The sequence below is a fragment of the Lacerta agilis genome, chromosome 3 (genome assembly GCF_009819535.1).
Source record: "Lacerta agilis isolate rLacAgi1 chromosome 3, rLacAgi1.pri, whole genome shotgun sequence".
NCBI classification, from domain to species: domain Eukaryota; kingdom Metazoa; phylum Chordata; class Lepidosauria; order Squamata; family Lacertidae; genus Lacerta; species Lacerta agilis.
In genome coordinates, this window is record NC_046314.1 from 31458567 (window position 1) to 31480725 (window position 22159).

The following is a 22159-nucleotide window of genomic DNA, read 5'->3' on the forward strand; positions in this document are numbered from 1 at the left end:
TGGAACGTTGTGGACAATGGGGTGGGTACATCTCTTGTCTGCCTACGTCCCCCTCCCCAGCTCAGGAAGAAACACTGAATGATATGAAAATGTGTGCCCTCTTCAGTCATCAATGCTGCCTCATCTTGGCTGCTATGGGACACTACAACCAAGCAAAGTTATTCCAGGTGTGACCTTACTAGTGCATTAAAAAAGATAATAATTAATAGGTCTGTTTTAACATTCTGAGAGGCTCAGGAGCAGAATATGTCATCATTTGTTCTCTCTGAGTTTAATGTGTGTGTGGCCCCTTCTATGCGTAAGGCCAGCATGCTTAACCCTGTTACCTTCTTCTCAAAGGGCCTGAGGATTACTACTGCTTTTCTATTAAAAATGACACACCTGACATTCAACCCCCTTATTGCTGGCTTATAGCCATTTTATGATTACCATATCCAGACGTTAGAGTGTGTGTCCCCTGCTCTGCATGTACCCTCACTTCAATCAAGAAAACAATTTCCGGTGTTCTTAGGACTGGCCTAGTTTTCCTGGTTGCACATGTGGACGTTTCATCTGCCCAAGCAACTGGCTGTGATTTGCATGTCCGGCTTAATGTTTGCATCTCAAAATTGCAACTCACAACACAATAGCTATAATTCAAAACCAAGTTCATGATATAAATGGAAATGCCTGAGCTTTGTAAAGTGTGTCTGATTTCTCAAGTGATTGACATGAAAACTCATTTGGAGTTCCCATTTATTATTTAAAACGCACACGCACGGGAAGGGTGATCTAGAGGGCAATTTGCTCTCACAGCAAAATATGTACAAGAGCAATCAGTATGAAAAATGATGGAATCATAAATCAGAAATGTTCACAAGTATGTGCATTATGACTTTACCTCATTTCCCTTAAATACTTGTTTTCATAAAACCACTAATGGCTAGATTCAAAGAACTGCTGCACCAGCAAGTAAGGATCCAGGTTGGGAGATACCAGTTGCTGTGTTCACAGAATGCCATAAATGAAGATAAAGCAGGTTACTGGGTGTGCAGGGAATTTATGCTGATGATAAAGAAATGGTGTGGATGTGGGTTGTTTCTAAGTGTTAAGACAGTTCCATTTTCCTTATACAGATTATTTTCAAAACTCAAAGCTGACTCAGAAAACATTAACTTGTGGGTACTAATACTGTGGGCAATGCTGTGTTTTTCTGCATGATTCTTGCGCGGGAGGGAAATAACAATGCATTAACTCTGCACCATATTATGTTGCCAATCTGTCTGCATAAACTTCTTGGCCAGCCTTCCAGAAACCTGGTACCCTACAGAGGTTTTGGACTACAACTCCCATCATTATTGACCATGCTAGCTGGGGTTGATGGGAGTTGTAGTCCAGAAGGGCACCAGGTTGGAGGTGGCTGTGTCCTGTGTCCTGAAGTGTCGAAAATTATCTGCTTGACGCAGCTGGCTCACTCTGCCATCCCTGGACATGCAGAAGAACACATAAAACATATATGAATAGTAGAATTAAGTACCAAGTCAACATTTCTGTACTTTTAGCATAGGAGGAAAACCAGTATAAAATCAGAGAAATAAAATTTGAATATAAAATGTTAAGAATAATCAATTACAAATTCAAATTGAACTTTGTTTTTGTTTTGTTGAAAACCCTGTAATTATAGGCTAACAAGGGAAGAATTCAAAAGTTCTATTTTTTGTTTATAAAGTTGAATTTAAACTATAACTTAAATATGAAATGTATTGTGGCAAATAAGCAGAACCAGTCAAATTTGAAAATTCACACTTTAAATTACTATAAATTTAATATATGCTGACGGCTTGAATGGATTCACTGTTGCGTAACTCTGAAAAACAATTCTTTCCTGACAACTAAAATGTATTACATTTAATGTCAGTCCATGTGGGATGAGGCCAAATGCAACAGATTTATTTCCTGACTTTTAAATGTTTTATTTGTACAAGAAATGTGGGGGGAAATGCATTGACCCTTTCAGTTAGAAATGGGCTAACATTTGGCTGCCTAGAAAACAAATACTGTGTGATATCCAATAGCAAATACTGTGTGAGTCCCACAGACTCATGACAGGGAAAAGGAAACCCACACATTCCTTTATAATTTAAGACATTTTTCTTCTGCTGGTGGATCCACTACTTTCTCATGGCCTGATAAGTCCCCCCCCCCTATTTCTTTTAAACATAAGAGTCTCAGAGTAGAGACACTTGAGGAATTTTATAATTGATTTTTATGGTAAATGATCTCTTGCGCTGCATTCAGACATGGGGTTTATTGCATTTGTTTTACTGGTTATAATGCTAGTAACTTCTGTCCCGATTTCTAACATTCTTTTTACACTGTTGCACCTGAGGCATTATGGGACTCTGGTTTCTTTGTGGGTTTTTTTAGTGTTATTATTGTTGATAGACATCCATGACATACTAAATTTCATTCACACCAGTGGGTATAGTGTGTCACAACAAACACCATTAGACATGCTGCCATTCCCTCCACCCTTTCCAGTCATGTGTGCTTCTGTTTTCCCATGATTCATTGTGCGGGATGTCAAAATACTAGCCAAAGTTGCATTACGTGAGTGGTCGGTGCATAATCTATGAAATCCAATGAGAAACTTACAACACAACACTTCTGCAATATTCTGGAATTCCAGATTTTTTGGGGGGAGGGGAGGGTTCTGGAAACAATTAATATGGAAACGAATGCTAAATTTCTGGTAGATTCATAGATTTCCAGAAGTGGCTTTTACATCATGTGAAAGACCCCATGAAACATTAAAATTAACGGCCATGAAAATGTCAGGAAGCCAGAACAGAATACTGTCTGAATGCAGCCTTGGACTAGTGTGCAGACTGGACTTAAGCTAAATAGAAAGAGTAGAAGTGGGTTCAGTGGGGAGGGAGATTCTGGGGTGTGGGGAAGTGATGGAGACAGAGACAAAAATGGATTGTGGTGTCGGTGAGGAAGGAAGAAGCCGTAAGAAATTGGAGGGTGTGTGGGGATGCAATCAATCACAAATGCAGGGCTTCGGCTTGTGACACTTGAACATATGAAGAATTTGATATGTGACTCTTAGGATAAATAACTTGCTTCCCTGTTATAGAAGATTAATAACATTATTTGTCATACACCCCAAAGCATGACATTTTAAATCTCTTTGCCATTTCATAGTCAAGCAAAGAAATCATTGCCACATCATGGTGCTATTATAATTTTGAGGCTGAGGCTGTTATCTATATAGGTTAACTTTATAGCTTCCAGAATTGACATAATATCATTTTATGAATTTCATGCAAGGCATGTTGCTGGAGTAGTAAATCAAAACAGCAACTCCTGTTTACTAGGCCTGTTTTGAACAATCTCTAAATTCATGTTGGATTCAATAAACGTCTTGCCTGAAATATTATGTATAATGTGATCCCACCAACTCTCTCCTCCCCACCTTGGGTGTAATAGAGTTCCTGCATATTTAACCCCTTCCAGTTCTTGTTTACTTAACCCCTACAAGCTGTTTACTGAAATGTAACAATGCATTTTCATGCATTATACACACTTCTATTTCCTCAAGGGCCAAGAAGAACAAGCAATCCTTGACCAACTTACTCTGTAGGCTTTGGTTCTGTTCTGTCAATTTTAACTTTCAGAAATGCTAAGGAAAGCCATGTAGAATTATAGATAAATCAGGATGCCTACACATTAAATCTGTGTTTTTCTATTTTGCTGTATTTTTTAGGCCAGTCAGAGGTGGCTAAATATAGACCTAAATATGTATTCTCCAATCCAGAATCTTTGTGATCAGTTGCTGGGGATGACCTGGGGATAAGCATTTTCAGAAGTGCAGCTTTAATCTGCTAATCTTAGAAACACACCACGTGTAGGTCATCTACTTAATATAGCTGGCTTCTAATGCATGCTACGTGTACACCAAAATCCTATGTAATGTTAAGGAGAGTTCTGTGTTACATTCTCAGTTTGGCAGAGAGGTCTCTTTTCTGAAAGCAGCACACTTGCCTGGGTCCTTCTTCCTGTGCAAACTGACACCAACCCTCAGAATTGGGGTGATGTGTACTTGACTCTAATAAATAAATAAATATTAAAATTCTTCACCCAAGGGATCCCAATTCTATGTCAAAAAGTTACAACCTGCATAAATTATGCAGATATAACATATTTACATAATTTATCTGCTCTGCATAATTTATTCATTCCCCATGATTTTGCACGAATTATTCTGGTTCTGCTAGTCAAGAAGCTATTTAGGGCACTGACACTTCACCCACAATCACTGGGAATCTTATTTTAATTCAGCCGCGTCTCTTGGCTCTTGACATTTGTGCAAGCATTGCCCACATGCTTTGTCTCCATAAATGGTAGTTTCTCAGGAGTCTCTATTCTATATCCAATATTGCATTCTTTACTTCTGTTATGCTTCTTCAGGATTCATCGCATGCATACAGTCCTGCCTAGAATCCTTGGTGACATTCTTTACTTCTGTTATGCTTATTCAGGATTCATCGCATGCATACAGTCCTGCCTAGAATCCTTGGTGACACTGCTGGGTGTTTGGGGCCACTGTCTCAGTTTGATTGCTCCACCTTACCTTTGGCAGCTAAGCACGACAGCAATGGCATTAACCAATCAGAAGTGAGAGTAAGTTAAGCCCTAAGCATGGGTAGCCCAAGTTGTCCACTACCAGGTTAGGTTGCAGTCCTAGATCATGTCCCTGGGAGTACGCCCCATTGAACATAGTGGAGATTTACATATATAGGAGTGCACTGCACAGAATAATTTAGCTTGATGTGATGTCATGGAAAATAATCAGTCTGAATTCTGAACTATAGTATGCTTCATTTATTCTACCTTTCCTACCACACCAGCTTTTTTTTAACCCTCCAAATTAAAACAGGTCTCATTCCTCACTGACAGCTTGAGAAAGGTGAGTTTTTTCTGTTTCCTTTGTTTCCTCTGCCTATTTCATCACCCTGAGTATTCTTTCATTACTGAAGCTGTATCCTATTGCTAAGAAATGCTTTGTTAATATATTCTTCAGAGGTTTTTTCTTATTGAATAAAGAATTTATAAAGACATTATACATCAATGTGACTCAATTAAGCAGGTATCCTAAAATGCACAGGATGTTAGAAGACACTCAACGCTTACAAGTTACAGTCCACCGTAGTATAATAATAGCATAATTTGTCATTCTCATACAAAGTCAATATAATCTAATGAGAGGAGAAAAATTTGTATCATTAAATATGTACTCTAATAGCAAAACAACTTCTGCGCTTTTAAATCAATAACAGTTCTGCAAGAAGCAGATTAATGAGCATACAGTGATGTGTCTGAATGGTTAAACTGCAATGCCTTGCCCATTATGCATGTGTGTTTGGGTGTATGTGGGGCGATTTCGGCTGAGTTTTTGTTCTTTAAGGTTCATTTGTGAAGATTCCAAGGTGCTGAGAAGAGCACAAGGTGATGATGTCATCTGTGTGCACTGGCTGCTAGAATCCTCTACCCAAGGGGTAGTACATGAACAGCATGAATCAGACCTCACCACCTGCTTGGGTGCAACCAATAAATGTACAGTCACAGTGTTGGCTCTGGGTTCCGGAGTGTCCTTAATGGTCTCCTCCTGGAGTAGTTCCACCTCCTCCTGATCATTGCTGCAACTTCCCATTCACTTGCCCTGTTCTTCTGTGCTCAGTAGGCAAGGGTGGGCAGGCAAATGGAATGTTGTTCCTTCTCCTTGTTCTGTCACCACTCACTTGCTCAGAGAGGGCTGGTAAACAGGCAGTGACAGAAGGAAGGGGCAGCTGGCAGTAGATCCCCTCTGCTGATACCCAGCAATGCAACCCACTGGTGTTAGTCCTGCACATGATCTCCTTGGTTGCTATTCAGCAGCAGCCTCCAAATGCAATGTACTCCCCTGTATCCCTCTCTGCTTTTGCACCCTGGTTCATGCAAAAGGCAATGAGAACAGCAAAATGATACATATGGTACTCGTTGATTATACTGGTTTTCTGTAGCACCTTACCCATTTTATCTCTCTCATTTAACACCTTCTAGCTGCCAAAGATACTCCCCCCCTTCTTTTCTTTTTTTACAAAAAACTACACCCACTCAATTTCTAATTTTTGCTATATAAGGCAGTACTTACTGCCCCTTTGGATAGAAAATATGTAACAAGGATACATTATGTCAAAGAGACATCTCTTGTAACTAAATGCACAGGGGAATAAAAGCTCATCTAATTTAAAAGGAAAACAGCCAGAAAAGTTGACGGTATGCAGATAATGACTGTTTTCCAGTCCTTAAGAATGACCTCTGTTAAATATGAGCAATGTGCCAATATACTCTGGCATAATGCCTCCGGGTCCTCATCCCAGTTTTCAATCTTATAGTGATTGCTCAAAGTGGACCAGGTCAAATCTAAGGCACTACACTTTAGAATAAGGTCAGTCCCCACATCATTGGTATTTCAATTTAAAGAGCTGAACTACACTTGCACTTCTGATCAAACATAAGAAAAGGGGATCTATTAGGAATGAGCACACTTCAGAACCATATGAAACAATTTATCTGAGATTAGGTACAGAACATTACCAAGAGAGGGATGCTACAATGTTAATGCGACCTCTCTCAAAGTGGTGCCTTCCAGATGTTTTGGACTACAACTCCCATCAGTCCCCAGCCAGTTAAGTGTCAGAAACACAGCCAAAAGAGCTGATTGTATTTGAAACTGGGAAAAGACCTTTTAATTTCCTGGGTTCATCTCTATAACAATGAACACAGGCTATTTGATTGAGGGGCAGATGGAGCTTGTCAACCTGGCAAGGTAGGACATTTAGGAGAAGGAAAACTCTGCTCCTAAACTTCTGTTGCCTTGCAGCCATACTCACGTCATGAGAAAGGCTTCGGGAGTAAGCCCCGAGGAAAAATCTGTACCCACCGCCTTGTGGGACATCTTTGGGAAGCTAAGTAAACATTACACAAATCGGGGGGGGGGGAGTCCCTAAGATAGTTGGATGGCACCTTGTATGCCTCCTTCCAGCAACTCCTGCAGTCAAGCTGGTGCCAAACGTATTGCTCTGCTTTTCTTTGACTGAGAGAGAAGCCCAGGATCTACATATGCATTGCCCTGGCTTGCCCCCGGAGAGGCCACTTCACTGCTGCTAATGCAGTGGTTTGACTCCACCCCTAGATGTGCATTTCATTGTCTCTTGAGATGGACAGGTGACAACAAGACTATGGGTTATGGTGACTTTTCTTTTCTTTTTTTAAGCCAATAATGCAGCATGTGAAAAGATTCCTACAGAATATATTTGACTCGATGAGCTGTCATAACACTTTGCCCAAATTTCCTGCATTCTGACTTGATCCAATTATTCATCCCTGAAATATAATTATATTACTATTTTGTATTATTGAATAATATTAGACACTAAGGCAGGTAGGTTTGGAAGAGGCTGTTAATATTTCACAAACCCACATCACCATTACGAAGAGAGCTCATTAATCATTTAGCAAGACATCACCTTACATAGGGCCCCTGTCAGTCGAAACGGAACGCTGCTGTTTGAAAAATCACATTTTTTTATTATTATCCACCTGCTGCTATGCCCAATTTAGCACTGAGCTCCACCACGTGCTCACCTTGCAATTAAGAAGGCATGTGGGTTTTAAAATTAAAATAATCTCTTTCAAACCATCAGAACTGATCGGAGTTGGATGACAGAACAGATCGGAGTTGGATGACAGAACAATCTAAATATCCCATGCTTTCAAAGAGTGGCTGGGTGGTGGCATCTGAATTGCCACCTCACAGGCTAATTGCCTTGGTAATATGCCAGCCCTGTGTGAGGCCAACATTTGAGGCCCTCTCCCAACCCTGGGGGCACAGGCTTAAGCTGGGTTTGGGGAAGGAGGCGTGAGGCTATGACAAGGTCCTAGAGACCTCTCACCTCTTCCCCAAAGACCAGTAAATGCTTGCCTGGCTTTGGGAAGGAGGCAAGAGGACTGGTCCATCTAGCGCAGTACTGTCTATGACTGGCAGTGCCTCACCAGGGTTTCAGACCCCCTACCCAGAGATGCTGGGGATCAAACCTGGGACCTTCTGCATGCACAGATGCTCTCCCACTGCCAGAACGCCTCCTCACTATCATGGAATTCTATTCAATATTGATCCAGAGCAGATTCCAGCGTATAGTTAGCAGAGTAAAACAAGTTGCAGGATTCCCAAAAAATAGACCAGAGGCTATTGTATTTCACCCAGCAAAGCTTTACTGCTACTGAAGGCAAATGAGCATAATGAGCATATTCAGGATTGACACTGTTCATAAGAAATCCAGTTGCAGCAGACTTAGCGGTAACTTAAACTTACAATAACTTAAAATAAGACTGAACCTTAACACTAAGCACACTATGTACAGAACATCACACCAGAAGGAAGAGAGATAGAAAGAGAAAGTGAAACCCAGGCTCCTTTTGGCCTCACTATTATAGTCAGCATGACCCTGACAGAAAGAGATAACAGAACCAGTTTAATCCAGCTGTACTCAGCTTCTCTGAAGGAATAACCCAAACAACATGAACCTTCTGCTGGTTTCTTTCACACAGAGAAGCTCAGAGGCCTCTTGACTTAAGTAGAATAGGAAAGATCTCTACGCATCAATATTTTCTGCACTAAGAAATGCAAACTGACACCCACAAAGAGCTGAATGGGTCCGTGCTGCAGTGCTGCACTGCCCCGCTGCCAACACAACTCTTGGCAGGCAAATTCCCCCAGCATCTGCAGAGAGGAGCTGTGGGCCAGGCCATGCTGGGGTCACCCCTTGCCCACCTCCTTCCGTTCAAGCCCACTCACCATGGGCCTGAGTAGCTCTGCCACCTTTGCCAAGGCAGGGCAGGGATTGCCATAGAAGCCGATGCCTGAATGGGGGCACCTGATTGCACCCCCTCAGAATTCTGCATCTGGGGCAGTGGCCTCCATGGCCCCCTCCCCACGCTACACAACTGGCTCTACCACTGAGCTGAGGCCCTTCCCAAGTCAAACAAATCATATTGAACAGTCCAAATGAGCAAAATGAGCATCCCAGTGGATATTTGAGCTGAACAAGTGGGTGCTCACTCACTCCTACCAGAGTTACCCATGAAAGGCAGTGAGATATCACCCCTCACATGGGCAGTTCTACGGGTGCATAGGAAGATCACTGGATTTATCTCTCTTTTCCACACACCCACACACACCCTCTAGCACTCTATGTACAGAAGATCTCTGTTGCTGGATTGCTGACACCATTTCCTCCCAATCAGCCTAGGTTATTAACAGCACCTATTTTTTATTTATTATTTTCACTGTACACCTGGTGAATAATGTGTAGCTTGAAAAGCTTTCTTGCTATATTACAGGTGACTGGTTGGTCCAGCAGAAGGTTGTCATCTTTAGGTTTCTCTTTCCAGAAGACCAGCTGGGCTGCTTTAAATTACAGAGTTATGCTTTTGGCCCAGAAGTCCTCCTTGCAGGAGAGAAAAAGGAATGTTTTCTTCAAATAAAAACAAATAATTCCTTGGCAATTCACACAGAGCTAAAAACTGAACGGCAAATATGGTTCGGCTAGTTCACAGCCTATTTCTGGTTGAAATGACGGCTGGTTTATATTTTCAGATATAACTGAAATCGGCACATGCTATGGATGCAGATCTCAAAGCCAGAACCTGTGAAATGGGGTGAAGCAGCTGCCTCAGGTGACAGAAGCCCCCCAGAGAAGCACACACATGGGTGCTCCACCGCCTCCAATGCTGGCAGAGAAGCGGTGCAGGCATCGTTGCAGATATCTGGCAAGATCTCACAAGCTCTTGCCATAAATCAGTTCTCATGCTGGTGGCAGAGCAGGGGAGCACTTACCGTTTCACCTTAAGCAGTGAAATGGGGCACGGCAACCCTTCTCAAAGCTCCATACTAATAGAGAATTCTGGAAGGTTATGTTAGGGCTATGAGCACAGAGGTAGTCAATCTATTAGACAACTGGGATATGTCAAGAGTTCCAGTCAGCCAGTCACACCCTTCTGTTTTCCCTTCCCTCTTTAGTTTTCTCAACTCTCACCCCACAACAGCCAATAAATATTCCATGCCCACTGGGCATGCTCAGTCCTCATTAAGGAAGTTCTTTCCCCATAAATACGTAAGGATCTATAACTAGAAAATGAGTTTGCTATATATATTAGCATGATCAATTGAAACTGATTCAGGTCCCACCTGCGCTGCACATTTAAAGTAGTATAATACCACTTTAAACTCTGGAAACTGTAACTCTGTGAGAGTAATAGGGGTCTCCTCAAAATGCTCAGGAGTCCTAAGAAACTACAGTTCCCATGATTCTTGGGGGAGTCCATGACTCTAGTATGATACTGTTTTAAATGTATAAGGCTGATGGTGCCTTACAGAGCAATTCTATATTGCAGGCAAGAAGATCCAATGGTGGACCAGCTGACATTGCTTAAGCCCCGCCAGGGTAAAAAAAAATGGAAGGGGCAGATTTTCCACTTTTTTTCTTCCATTTTTAAAAATCCGTCCAACTGACTTCAGCAGTAGGGAGCAACAGCAACAGATTTTATTCTGTTATTTAGTCACAGACATTGTTGTAGGAAAATTACTAAGCCAGCTCTAAATGTAGTTTTGGATGCTTTTCAGCAGAACAAGAGGCCTAAGAATCCTATGGGTTCTTGACTACCTCTGACAAACTCCCATACCTCATTTCAGCCCCTACCTCCAGAAGGAAATCTTTCTATGGGCTTCACATGGGGTGATTTTGGCAGTATAAGTACAATCCCACAGGCAGACTGCTCTTTTCAAAGGGAAAGTAGCCATAAAGACCACCTCCTTAGCTGGCAAAACCTTCCTGAGTTTATCTACTGTGTTTTAACTGGATAGCCTCTGAATTGGGTCAATCTTAATTAATTAATTAATAATAAAACAGTATCCTCACCATCATGCTTTTAAGGCTACAAAATCCTTCAAGGGAGCCTGCAAGTAAGACTCAAAATACTTTTTAACAAAATTACAGTGATGCAATATCAAGACATGGCAACTCAATCAGAATATTTTCTGCCAGGCAACTGGTGTCAGCTGGCTTGGGCTTGGAAGGAGGAGAATGTAATGTATGCAGTTTGCAGGCCCTTACTGAGATAGGAAGTGTGCTTAGGAAGCTTATGCAATTAATGGCTTTTTAATAGTTAGCTTTAATGAAGAACTTAGATGGGCTGGAGAAAAGAAGCCTTGGGTTGGGGGAGGGGCTCTTGCTATAGTGCAGTATTTTAGGATTTATAAAAAGCATCTCTGCTAAAAGGGATAGGCAATATGAATATTTAAGGGCCAAGCGAAGGCCAAATATTCCCCTGGCTGTTACCCTTCACTTAGATTACTATATATCTATATGAATATTTATTAGGCTGCGGTTGTATTAGCATCAAACATAGCAACATTGCACTTTAGGCTGTGTCAGCGCTTCTTTTCAACTCCATCTGGCAGTGAATAGCAACCCTTTAAAGTTGGAACATATCACTGAATATTTCAGTCAAGAGAGGCGCCCGCTTCACAAAATTATATTGTTTCTCTTTTACAAACAATCCTTAGAGACTCAGTATCAGACCAAGAGGCTGACCTAACAAAAACACAAGAATGATAAATACATATGCTTTATGGTGCATTACGTGCTAAACAGCTTCAAATGTGGAAACTATGGGCATCACTATAGTCTCCTGCCTCAGAAATGTTGCTCTTCTATTGCTGTTTGGAACCTGTACTGAATGATCCAAAAGTACAAAGTGGTACATATCGGAGCCAGCTCCCTTCATCGTCCCCCATAAAATATTTGAGGATCCCCCCAAGTTGATGGCTATTACCGTTCAAATAGTGTGGGTGCGCCCTGTCTTGTGACCAATTTTGGAGGGCGGGGCTTACCTGGGCCCCCTCAATATTTTATTCAAGTTGGCACCCCTGTTGCTGCTGAACTGTAGAGAGAATTTGGGGGGTCAGCAAAAGAGGTCTAGAGGGCCGCATTTGACCCCCAAGGCCTGAGATTCCCTAGCCCTGGGATACATCATCGCCAGCTCTGATCCAAGACTGTGCAACAGCTAGGTGCGCACACACTTAGTTCTAAAAGGAAACTAGAATTGTAGTGAGCAGAAATACTGCTGGAGGGGGAAAGCAGGAGGGAATAAATCCACCCCTTCCAAACAATTGACTACTGGGATTCCAGTTTCTTTTAAAGGAATATATATGTGCAGCCTCAGCAGCTGGATATATTCTGGTAGAGATTTCAGCAGCCATGCTGCTTACCAGGGCAGGACAGTCTGAACACATAACATTGTTTCTGGTATGGCAGCATGGGCTACTTAGTAGTTTCTGAGCACAATTGAAAGTGCTGGTTTTGACATATATAACCTTATGCATCTCAAGACCTCTCCCCACATGAAGCAACCCATGCCCTGCATTCTTCATCCGAGGGAGATGTAGAGGATGGTGAAACAAGAAGGAGGTTCTCAGTGGTGGCTTGCCATTTATGGAATGCTCTCCCCAGGAAGGAATGTCTAGTACCATCACAATCTGTTTTCATGTGCCAGGCAAAAATATTCTTATTCAACCAGGTAAAAGGTAAAAGTAAAGGGACCCCTGACCAAAGGTCCAGTCGTGTCCGACTCTGGGGTTGGGGCGCTCATCTCGTGTTACTGGCCAAGGGAGCCGGTGTACAGCTTCCAGGTCATGTGGTCAGCATGACTAAGCCGCTTCTGGTGAACGAAAGCAGCGCACAGAAACGCCATTTACCTTCCTGCTGAAGCGGTACCTATTTATCTACTTGCACTTTGACGTGCTTTCAAACTGCTAGGTCAGCAGGAGCTGGGACCGAGTAATGGGAGCTCACCCCGTCGCAAGGATTCGAACCGCCGACCTTCTGATCAGCAAGCCACAGCGCCGCACGTGTCCCTCCATTCAACCAGGTATTTGGATCTAATTTTTTGTTTATTTTATTAGCAAGGTTGGGGGAGCTGGATATATGTATCTGGTGTATTTCAAGTTGAATTTTGAATTTTGTTTGTAAAACTTATTTCCAATGTTCCGTTTTCTAAGTCACTTCGAGCTTCTTTTTCTTTAAAGTAACTAATAAATATAAACAACAACAACACAACAACAAAATATTTGCAGTTAGGCATATGCACACGGAAGCCCACTTTTAGGCATGCAAGTTCCCATAACTGGATTGGCGTGGCCATGATTTCCTTTTTGCACCTTCTCCAAAATGAATAAAGGTCAAGCCATGATGCCAATGCCCAGCAAAATCCTCACCACAATTGATGGTATCTATGCAAGCACATACATGGTATGACATCTCAATTGACCTTGCACACAACACCCTCCTGTGGATTAAGTCATTATTCTTTCAGAATGCTTGAGGCTGTCAACCCCACTAAAGAGAAAACCACCTTTTAATTTTCAAGTGTAAAATCCCTTTTGTGATTCCTTTAAAAACTGCTGTCAATTTGGCACAATTATTTTAAAGAAATTTGCCAAAGCAAAGAGTGGTGCTTTTATTGTGGTGGTTGTTGTAAAAGGCATTGAGAGGAGCAGAGCACAAATTCTACCTCCCTCTTTCATACTCTATGCTATATTATTATTCATAATATTCTGCTAAAACCCCTAATATAGTCTTCATAATAATATATAATCAATCTACTGTTTATTGTCATTAGAGTAAAAAATTGCAATCTGAGTTTTCAAGACACAGCAAATATTAGTGAAACATCATTTAGCCTTTTATCTAAGTGCCTTAGGCATAAAAAACAATCCATCACTTTAAATCAATATGCTATTCAGTCTGGCAAGTTCCACTGTTTGTAATGTCAGGTTGTTCCCATCGTCTTTGTTCTATGTGTGTTTTTCAACATTTTATTCACTGTGCATAGTGGCAATCAGTGCAATATCGAAAGAATTATGAATAAAAATACATTTTCAAACTACAGAGACAGCCATATTATGTTTGACAAATAAATTGTTAGGTATATACACTTGCTTTCAGTACTTTTCAATGCAATTAAATATGCTCACCTAGAAATATCTAATTATCTTGGATCTTCCTCCCACTTGAATCAATAGAATATGTTCAATCATGGAATGATTAAGCATCCAACTCTTAGCTTAGAAAGCTAGCACTAACTTCCAAAACCCAGTGGGAAGGAGACTCAACCTATAATAATCCACCACATGGGGAAGCTCAACAGCATCCAAGTCTTGTGCAAGGCTGGTCATAGGTCAAGTTCTGATGACCCACTTGGAAGTAGTCCTGTGCAGAAAGCTCATTGTTAATATTCACCATGCTTATGCAAATACTTGCCAGTAAATGACACCTATCGTGCTGGTTCTGGGTGTCAGGTCAGGTGTTCTTTCTCAGTGAATTTATATCTCAGCTGGAGATGTCCTAACCAGGGGATAGCACTGGATGGCATATGAGCCCCCCTCTAACTCTATGAACTTTCACATTCCTGTTTTGTGAGGTGTCACTCCTGACACAGATTACTTACCCCTGGCCCCACCTCCAATCTTATCTTAGTTTTGCAGTTGCTGCTGCAGCCAGAAATTGCATAGGCACTATTCTATATAGGAAGCCATTCATATGAAGAAACTAAGGATGGATTTATCCATTTCAATCACACAAACACCCCCCAAAAAGAGATTTGATCACAAAATAGTACAGTATTGATGAAAATTGTACCTCTGCCTTAGAAGTGGGCCTTCCAAGTACTTACTGTATGTGCCACCATTTCCACAGTTGTATCTTCCACTAATCTCTTTCTCTGGTGAATGCACTTTTACCACTACTTTATCTGCATCTCAATCATCTCAGCCCCAGCTCACACTTCCCAATGAAGTACCTTCACTTACCTACTCATATTTCATAGTGCCTTGGGCACAACTGACTACTTGCCTATTTCCTCCCTCATTATCTTTGTAGGAATGCATTTAGGCACTAGGAAAGGATATACTGTATTGTTTAGTTATTAACCTTCCTTGCTCATATGGGTGAGCTCAGCCAAGTACCATTCTCTGCAGCTTTAAACTTGGAAGCTAAGATAAGGTTGATCTAACCTTCTAGAAACAATAAATCAGGATGCATTAAGGACAACTGGATTTTCTCTGGTATTACCCCTTTTCTCCCCCTTAAAGATAACAATTCACAGACATTGTTTGGTGAAGATGTAAAAGTAGTATTTACTTGCATAACCTAGGTCTTGAAGCAGCAGTTACAGTAGCAAAATGTAGGCAGGTTTATGACTACTATCTAAGTTACAAAAGTATAAAATCTAAGTTCAAAATGGTGTCTGAGCTACAGAGCTCAGGCATGCACATGTGGTCAGCTTGGAAGCATGATAAAGAACGAGAGAGATGCATAGGAAGGCAGGCCATATGCAGCATTACAGCTTCCTGCCAAAGCAGACAAAGGAAGTGATCTCACACAGTTATCACTAGCAAATTTTACAGGAAAGCTCTGTGAGCCTCATACAGAGTTACCGGTAGCTTGGCTGCAGTCATTCATGGTAAACTCACAATTGGAGTGCAATGAGCTCAATTTTGTTGGCATATTTGCATGCCCAATGAAGATGATCACCTCAGAAGTCGTGGAACGGAAGAAAACTTTGGCCAAGAAGCATTAGCTCATGATGAAAATAGGCCTGAATGCCTGTCTTAAAGGCAGAAATGTTTTTTTTATCTGGAGTGTGGGGCAAGCAGAAATGCTGACAAGGTCTTAGTCAAGCTAAGAAAATGCACCAGTGTGAAGATGGTGCAATATTTGCTACTCTGTGTGATTAGCAGTACTGGGTGACCTTTGTGAGTTTCCCTGTACCCTAATTAAGCTTTGAGGGAAATGTTTCTGCAGGTGTTTTGTCTTGTGATCTGTTGTTTACCAAAACAGAAATCAATTTTAGTTGTTAGCAATGGAGGAATTAAAAAAGAACCAGTGTGCAGGAAAATGTTCCTGGAGTGTTGGGAAACAAAGATGATCCTTCTTTTTCAAACAGATGAGTTGTTTTCTCGCTTCTGCAAAATGGTGCCAAAATCACCCATAAGAAACAGTTCTGGATACTCTTATCTTATGAAGTGTCCTTTTCTCCCTTTAACACACCACTTGTAGTATATTTTATAGGACCAATTTCAACGTTAAAGAAAATCATTCCCCACTGCTGTGAAGCCACTGTAACATATTCATAAACACAATGGTTCTGTGCAGAAAGACTAAAATGTGACAAAATGTCTCCTGTTGTAATGCTTGTCATTGTCCATGAATCCACTGGGTAAGTGCAGTTGTTCCAACTTGCCTAAAACCCATTGAAAAATGTAAATGGCCAACGGAGCTTAAATAGTTGAATGTGACATTAGCTTTCATTTTCAATCATTTGTATTGCAGCTTGAAAAACAGCACAGAGAAGAAACTACATGGCATTAAAAGCAGTATGCCTCATTTTGCTTTCCAGTTTGTTTTGCCTTTTATATATATATTTATATATATCTAAAAGAGCTGTCAAAAATTATGATCTGCCATACTACTCGTACATTAGATGTTGTCATATGACACAGACTCAGAGCTATTTGTGGCTCTCCTTAGGTTTTACAGGGGGAGGGGAGAAAGACCATTTACAATTATATCATTTGAATGCAGGAGGCTTTTATTTGACCAGGAGGCAGTTGTGTGCTTCAGCCTTTGTGCATCTGGATCAAGAAGCACAGAACATTTGTGTATACCTAAGGGTGGGTAACCTACAGGTTATAGTGGGGGAGGGAGAGCTTCTGATGTTGTGTGTAGTGGACAAAGCTATACCCTTTTTATTAACTTTACTGCGGTAAAGGACACTCCCATAAAAGATGGGTGCGCTGCACCTATCACAGGTTTCACATAGCCTTTTATACTCTTTTACATACAGCTTACATAATGCTAAGTACATCACTAGTTTACTGCAGTTACTAGTTAATAAAGGATATTGTCTTGCTGGAATCCTTGGTTTTGTTTTTTATTGAATTCCCTACCTGGAACAAACATGAGGAGTCATTTTAGGCATTTATATCATGTGAAGGATCACATAAAACTTGGAAATGATCAGGCAAGGAAACGCTGGGGAAATGGATTAAAGTGTTTTCTGAATACAGCCAAAACCTCCACCCCCCAATATGCACATTTTAACCGTTTTGCCATTCTGATGAGACCTTTTCTAGTAACAGGCAGCCCCTTATTTACTTTGGTTCTATTACAAATCATTATGAGATCTTAAATGAGAATAGCCAACATTAGTGTTAATGAGAATGTTCCAGAGCATTGGACATTTGATTTGTCAATTTACTGCAGGGATTGGGAACATGTGGCTCTTTGGATACTGCAGGCTGACAACTTCCATCATACCTGAAACCCCTGGGCATGCTGCTTGGGACTGGTGGAGTAGAGGCTCACAGGTTCCCCGGTCCTGATTTTCAAGGACTTAAACCACAGTCAATAGTTCTTTTTTCCATTGAAAATAACCCCCACAGCCTTTCACAGACATAAAGTGACTACTATACACCGCTAATATTTAAACCTGTTTATATTATAAGCACAAATTCACATAAAATTACAGTGCCCTTCACATATATCACACAGCAATTTAGACTCTAAACTTTAGAGATGCCTTTTACATGTTACACAAAAATACAGTGCTTACTTTGTCTCAGGACGGTTTAGGAACTTCTCTGTGAAAGTATGTAGTCAATGCTAATTGCCTCAAGCAGTGTGAGGAAAAGTGAAAATCAACCATCCTGCCGAGTAAACCCAGGAATGTATTCCCCCCACCCACCCAACAGATGTGTTGATGCAATATAGAACAAGAAACTCATCAAAGAGCTCATTTATGTTCCCCCATACCTTAACAGCACACATGAATAAGGTCTCTCAAATTAAATGTGGTTCTCTGTGGTTCATGGTCATGTGCTCAAGTCACTGTTGATTAAAATGTGGGTTTAAAAAGATGCAATTAAGATGCGGCTCACCGCTATCCTCACTCTGAATACTTTTCGTCCAATATGCGTATACAATGTTATTTCAATTTACCAAATACATGTATTGGTATTTTCAATTCACCAAATACATTATTCACCTTCTCATTAGTTATAACTGCGACCTATTGGCATTTCCCAGCCGATATAGTCGTCTGGTTCACCAGATGAGGAACGCCCCAGTAACAATAAATGAGGCAGTCACAGCCTACATTGGCAGCAGCACTGACGGTCTAAAATAACCAAGGTTATTTTCTATCTTCTTTTTGAAATAAAATTTTGTAATTATTTTGATTTAGACCATGGAATGCTTTGTAATTTTAGACCACACAGCCTTCCCTCTTGGTTGTTTTATTATTGACTTAATAGATTGTATAGCTATATCCTATACTTCTTTATGGGCAATTGTGATTTAAAAAAACAACAACACCCACACCCACCTTATTTTATTTTTTCTGGAACCTGTTTTTTTGTTACTAAAAATTCAATGAAAATATGGAGAATGGGGGGGAATTACACAGCCCTTTTAGCACATTGAGATCTCCAGCAAAATTTCTTAACAAAAATTACCAGGGGGAAATATGAGAATGCTGGAGTTTTCCTGTAAATGTACAGCTTATGTCACCATTTGGGTCATGGCTCTTCTACCCACAAAGCGGCAACAGCATATGCATCTGAGGACCTATCAAGCACTGTGGCAACAAATATGCTCTCAAAACCACAACTCAGTGACATAAGTCAGGCCTAATGAATAGTTCAGTTAGAGGGGATTTCATTTTAAGAGGCTGGCCAATATGCTTAAGGCACATATTGTGACCCATGAGCTGACTACCACCATGCGTTGAAGCTTTTAATAGACAAAACATGTGTTAATACATCTTTGATACTTAAGCAGGCATTTAATTCTGTAGCAGTTAAGAGGACAGAAAACACGCGGTTGCCTCACTCAAGACTGCATTCTTAAGACATTTGTATAGCAGAAATACCCCGCTGAGCACAGTGATAACTAATTCAGAGTCAACGCATATAAGATTGCATTGCCAAAATTCGTACTTTCCCAGCAGCATATTGACATTATTAGGATAGCTCATTCTGAATATGAATACAATTTCGGACAACCAATTCCAAACACCCATGTTGTATTTTGATTACTGAAATATGTATTTTGGCTCCTCGACTGGTATGAGAATGAAAATGCCTTGTTAGATTATTAAAAGGTCTCACTATCCCACATCCATGATATTTGTGGGACATTCAGCAAAGTCTTTTCTACTGGTTTAGCATTACTCACTGAGGTGCAATGTTAAATCTAAATTTACAGAGGCAATGAGGAATTACATTCTCCACATGACAACCTCCCAGCCAGAGCCGTAGCTAGGTGATCTTGCGGCCCCTGGCAGAACTGTCCAGATTGCACCCCCTAGCCATGGACCAAATTAGCTCTTCTTTCCGCCTCTCCTCCAACACACACCCCTCCACACATTCCATTCTTCAAGCACTTCACCTTGTAATGAACTTCTTTCACAGAAAATCCATATTAATTTTTATGGACATATTTAAGCAGATTCTGCACCCCTCCCTCACCTGCACCCCTGGCGGGGGCCTTTCTCACCACCCCCTAGCTACAGCCCTGCTCCCAGCAATTAGTACACTGTTGATGAATTATTACTGGGGAGCAAGGCCCATTAAAATCAACAGGGCATCCTGAGCTCTACAAAAATAAGGGCACCATCCAGCCTAAGTTAAGCACATGAAGTCCTATTGATTTCTGTTGGAAAGCTAAGCATGTGCTTAATTATAACTCTAATGAAATCAATTGAACTTTAAAGTGTTTTGCTATGGTTGGATTGTATAAAAATATAAAGGGATAAGCAGCCATTATGTTGGCAGGCTTTAAAACACATTGGTACCTTCAAGTTAAAACAAGAAAACAAACTGCTTCTACCAATGAACTTCACGAAAATCTGCCTGACTAGGCAAACTGGTTTAGAGCGTCCACTATGTTAGATGGATATGATTCATTATATTCCAGATACTCAGAAACTACCTATTGTCCACTAGAATCCATTGTCCCTCTATTACGCTACTATATCAAGTCTAAGGAGAAAAAAAATCTCAATGATTTGCTTTTCAAAAGCCTGCAAGCCTCATACAGTGGTACCTCGGGTTACAAACGCTTCGGGTTCAACACTTCGAGTTACAAACTCCGCTAACCTGGAAGTAGTACCTTGGGTTGCGAACTTTGCCCCAGGATGAGAAACGGAAAATCGCGGCGTGGCGGCAGCGGGAGGCCCATTAGCGAAAGCGGCCCTCAGGTTAAGAACGGACCTCCGTAATGAATTAAAGTTTGTAACCCGAGGTACCACTGTACACATTTTTCCTTCCTTCGAAAATTTATATGCTGCCTCTCAGTCTTGAAGATGCTCAGAGCTACTTAAAAGCTTTGTAACTATTTCGTTGTCTCTTTTTAAACACTGCCACAACATAAAACAAAAATGTGATTTTTTTAAAAAAAACTTTGAAAGATTGATCTCTTTGAGAGCTTGTGCTGAGAAAACTGAGGATTATTATAATGTTAGATGAGCAATAGCAAAGAACTCACTCTTTCTAATTCCGTTTTTGGCAGAAATTAATTAAGACACCACAAATTGTTTTTTTTTTGGGGGGGGAATGCTTTCCCCATCATGGGTTATCTATGCTGAAATTTTACAAGGTAGCCCAGAAAAATAAAGACAAATGGAAAAGTTCAACTGGGTGAACAATTAACAGCAGCCACTGATAAATCCTATTCTTTCACATATCAATTCACCACAGTTAACTTGCTTAACTTAACATAGAATGTGGTCCATAATGCCAAGAATCAACCCAAGGGGATCAGAACAGACAAACCTCATGTGGTGTCTGTGCACCTGTAAGTGGCACTGGCATAGGACGAAACATTTCACAACAGAATATACCTGTTTTAAAATGAAAGGATACACTTGGGGATGGCCCAGTGCCACAATGATTGTCAAGGTCATACTGTGCCAAACTAGTACTGAAATCATACCACCAAACCCATATCCATGGTACAAATGGTACACTTCACATGCTTGTTTGTGTATCTGATGTGCAATTAACTTGCGAATCAGTGATTGTGAGGACACTCAAATATATCCAACATTTTTTTTTTAAAAAATGTATTTCATTTCATTCATTGGTTGTTATCAAGAAAACGGGGGTACTACATATTCTTCGTAGGGTTCATGTGCTGGCGGAGGGGGTGGCCTGTAACCTGGGACTGCTGGGACTCATCTTGCTCGAGGGTTGGACTCCCCTGGCTACAGAGGGGACTGGGAGTACTCCACGCGTCGCAGGCGTTCCTCTTGGTACTTGAGCTCCTCGTCCAGGTGGTGGTGGAGGAGGAATTGCACTCCCACGGACCCCTGAGAAGGAATAGGGAAATCTCATTAATGTGAAGGACAAGCCTTAATGCAAAGCCTATAAAACAAGCATGGGGAACCTGTGACCCTCCATATGTTGCTAGACTATGGCTTCCCATCATGCATAGGGGTGGTAAGAGTTGGAGTTTAACAACTCCACCAGAGAGCCATAGGCCCGACCACACCTGAAATGAAATCTATCACACATTTTTAGGATAAGCATTAGTCAACTTATATACGATGCAACAGATTACAGAAAAATGAATTTGACAACCCCCCTCTCAAAGCACTCATATCATCATTAAATTTTCAGCGTACTCACATACTGGTATTTGTTCGCCCTAGGTAGAATGATAGTGCCAAATGAAAGGCTGGGCTATGTTTAGATAGATGGGGGAGTGAACAAAGGAGGTGATGTTTGGAAGGAACCTTGGTAGGTGACAGATATTAGCTGTTGGACAAGACCTTTCATCAACTATTTCCTCAAAGAATAACCTACATAATCTCTATATTATTGTCTTTGCTCAGCTGTGGTTTTGTATGCCAGTTGTATCCCTTTTCAGGATCAAGTAGATCAAAGCCAGAACCCCACACTGTCTAATGCCCTCCCCCAAAGAGGTTCAGTCAGCTCATTTCTCTGACTTTTTCA

At 41.1% G+C, this 22159-nt stretch overlaps 1 protein-coding gene across 4 annotated transcripts in view; it reads right to left on the minus strand.

The window, feature by feature from the left end:
* Positions 1–22159, minus strand: part of KHDRBS2 (KH RNA binding domain containing, signal transduction associated 2) — a 317562-nt gene that overhangs the window by 80459 nt on the left and 214944 nt on the right. For all 4 annotated transcript variants that reach the window (XR_004426194.1, XR_004426193.1, XM_033143192.1 and 1 more), the window contains exon 6: positions 21316–21513. Coding sequence is in view for 2 of the 4 variants with exons in the window: in XM_033143192.1 (XP_032999083.1) it covers positions 21316–21513 (198 nt within the window). In the remaining 2 variants the exon portion in view is untranslated. The remainder of the gene's footprint in view (positions 1–21315; positions 21514–22159) is intronic.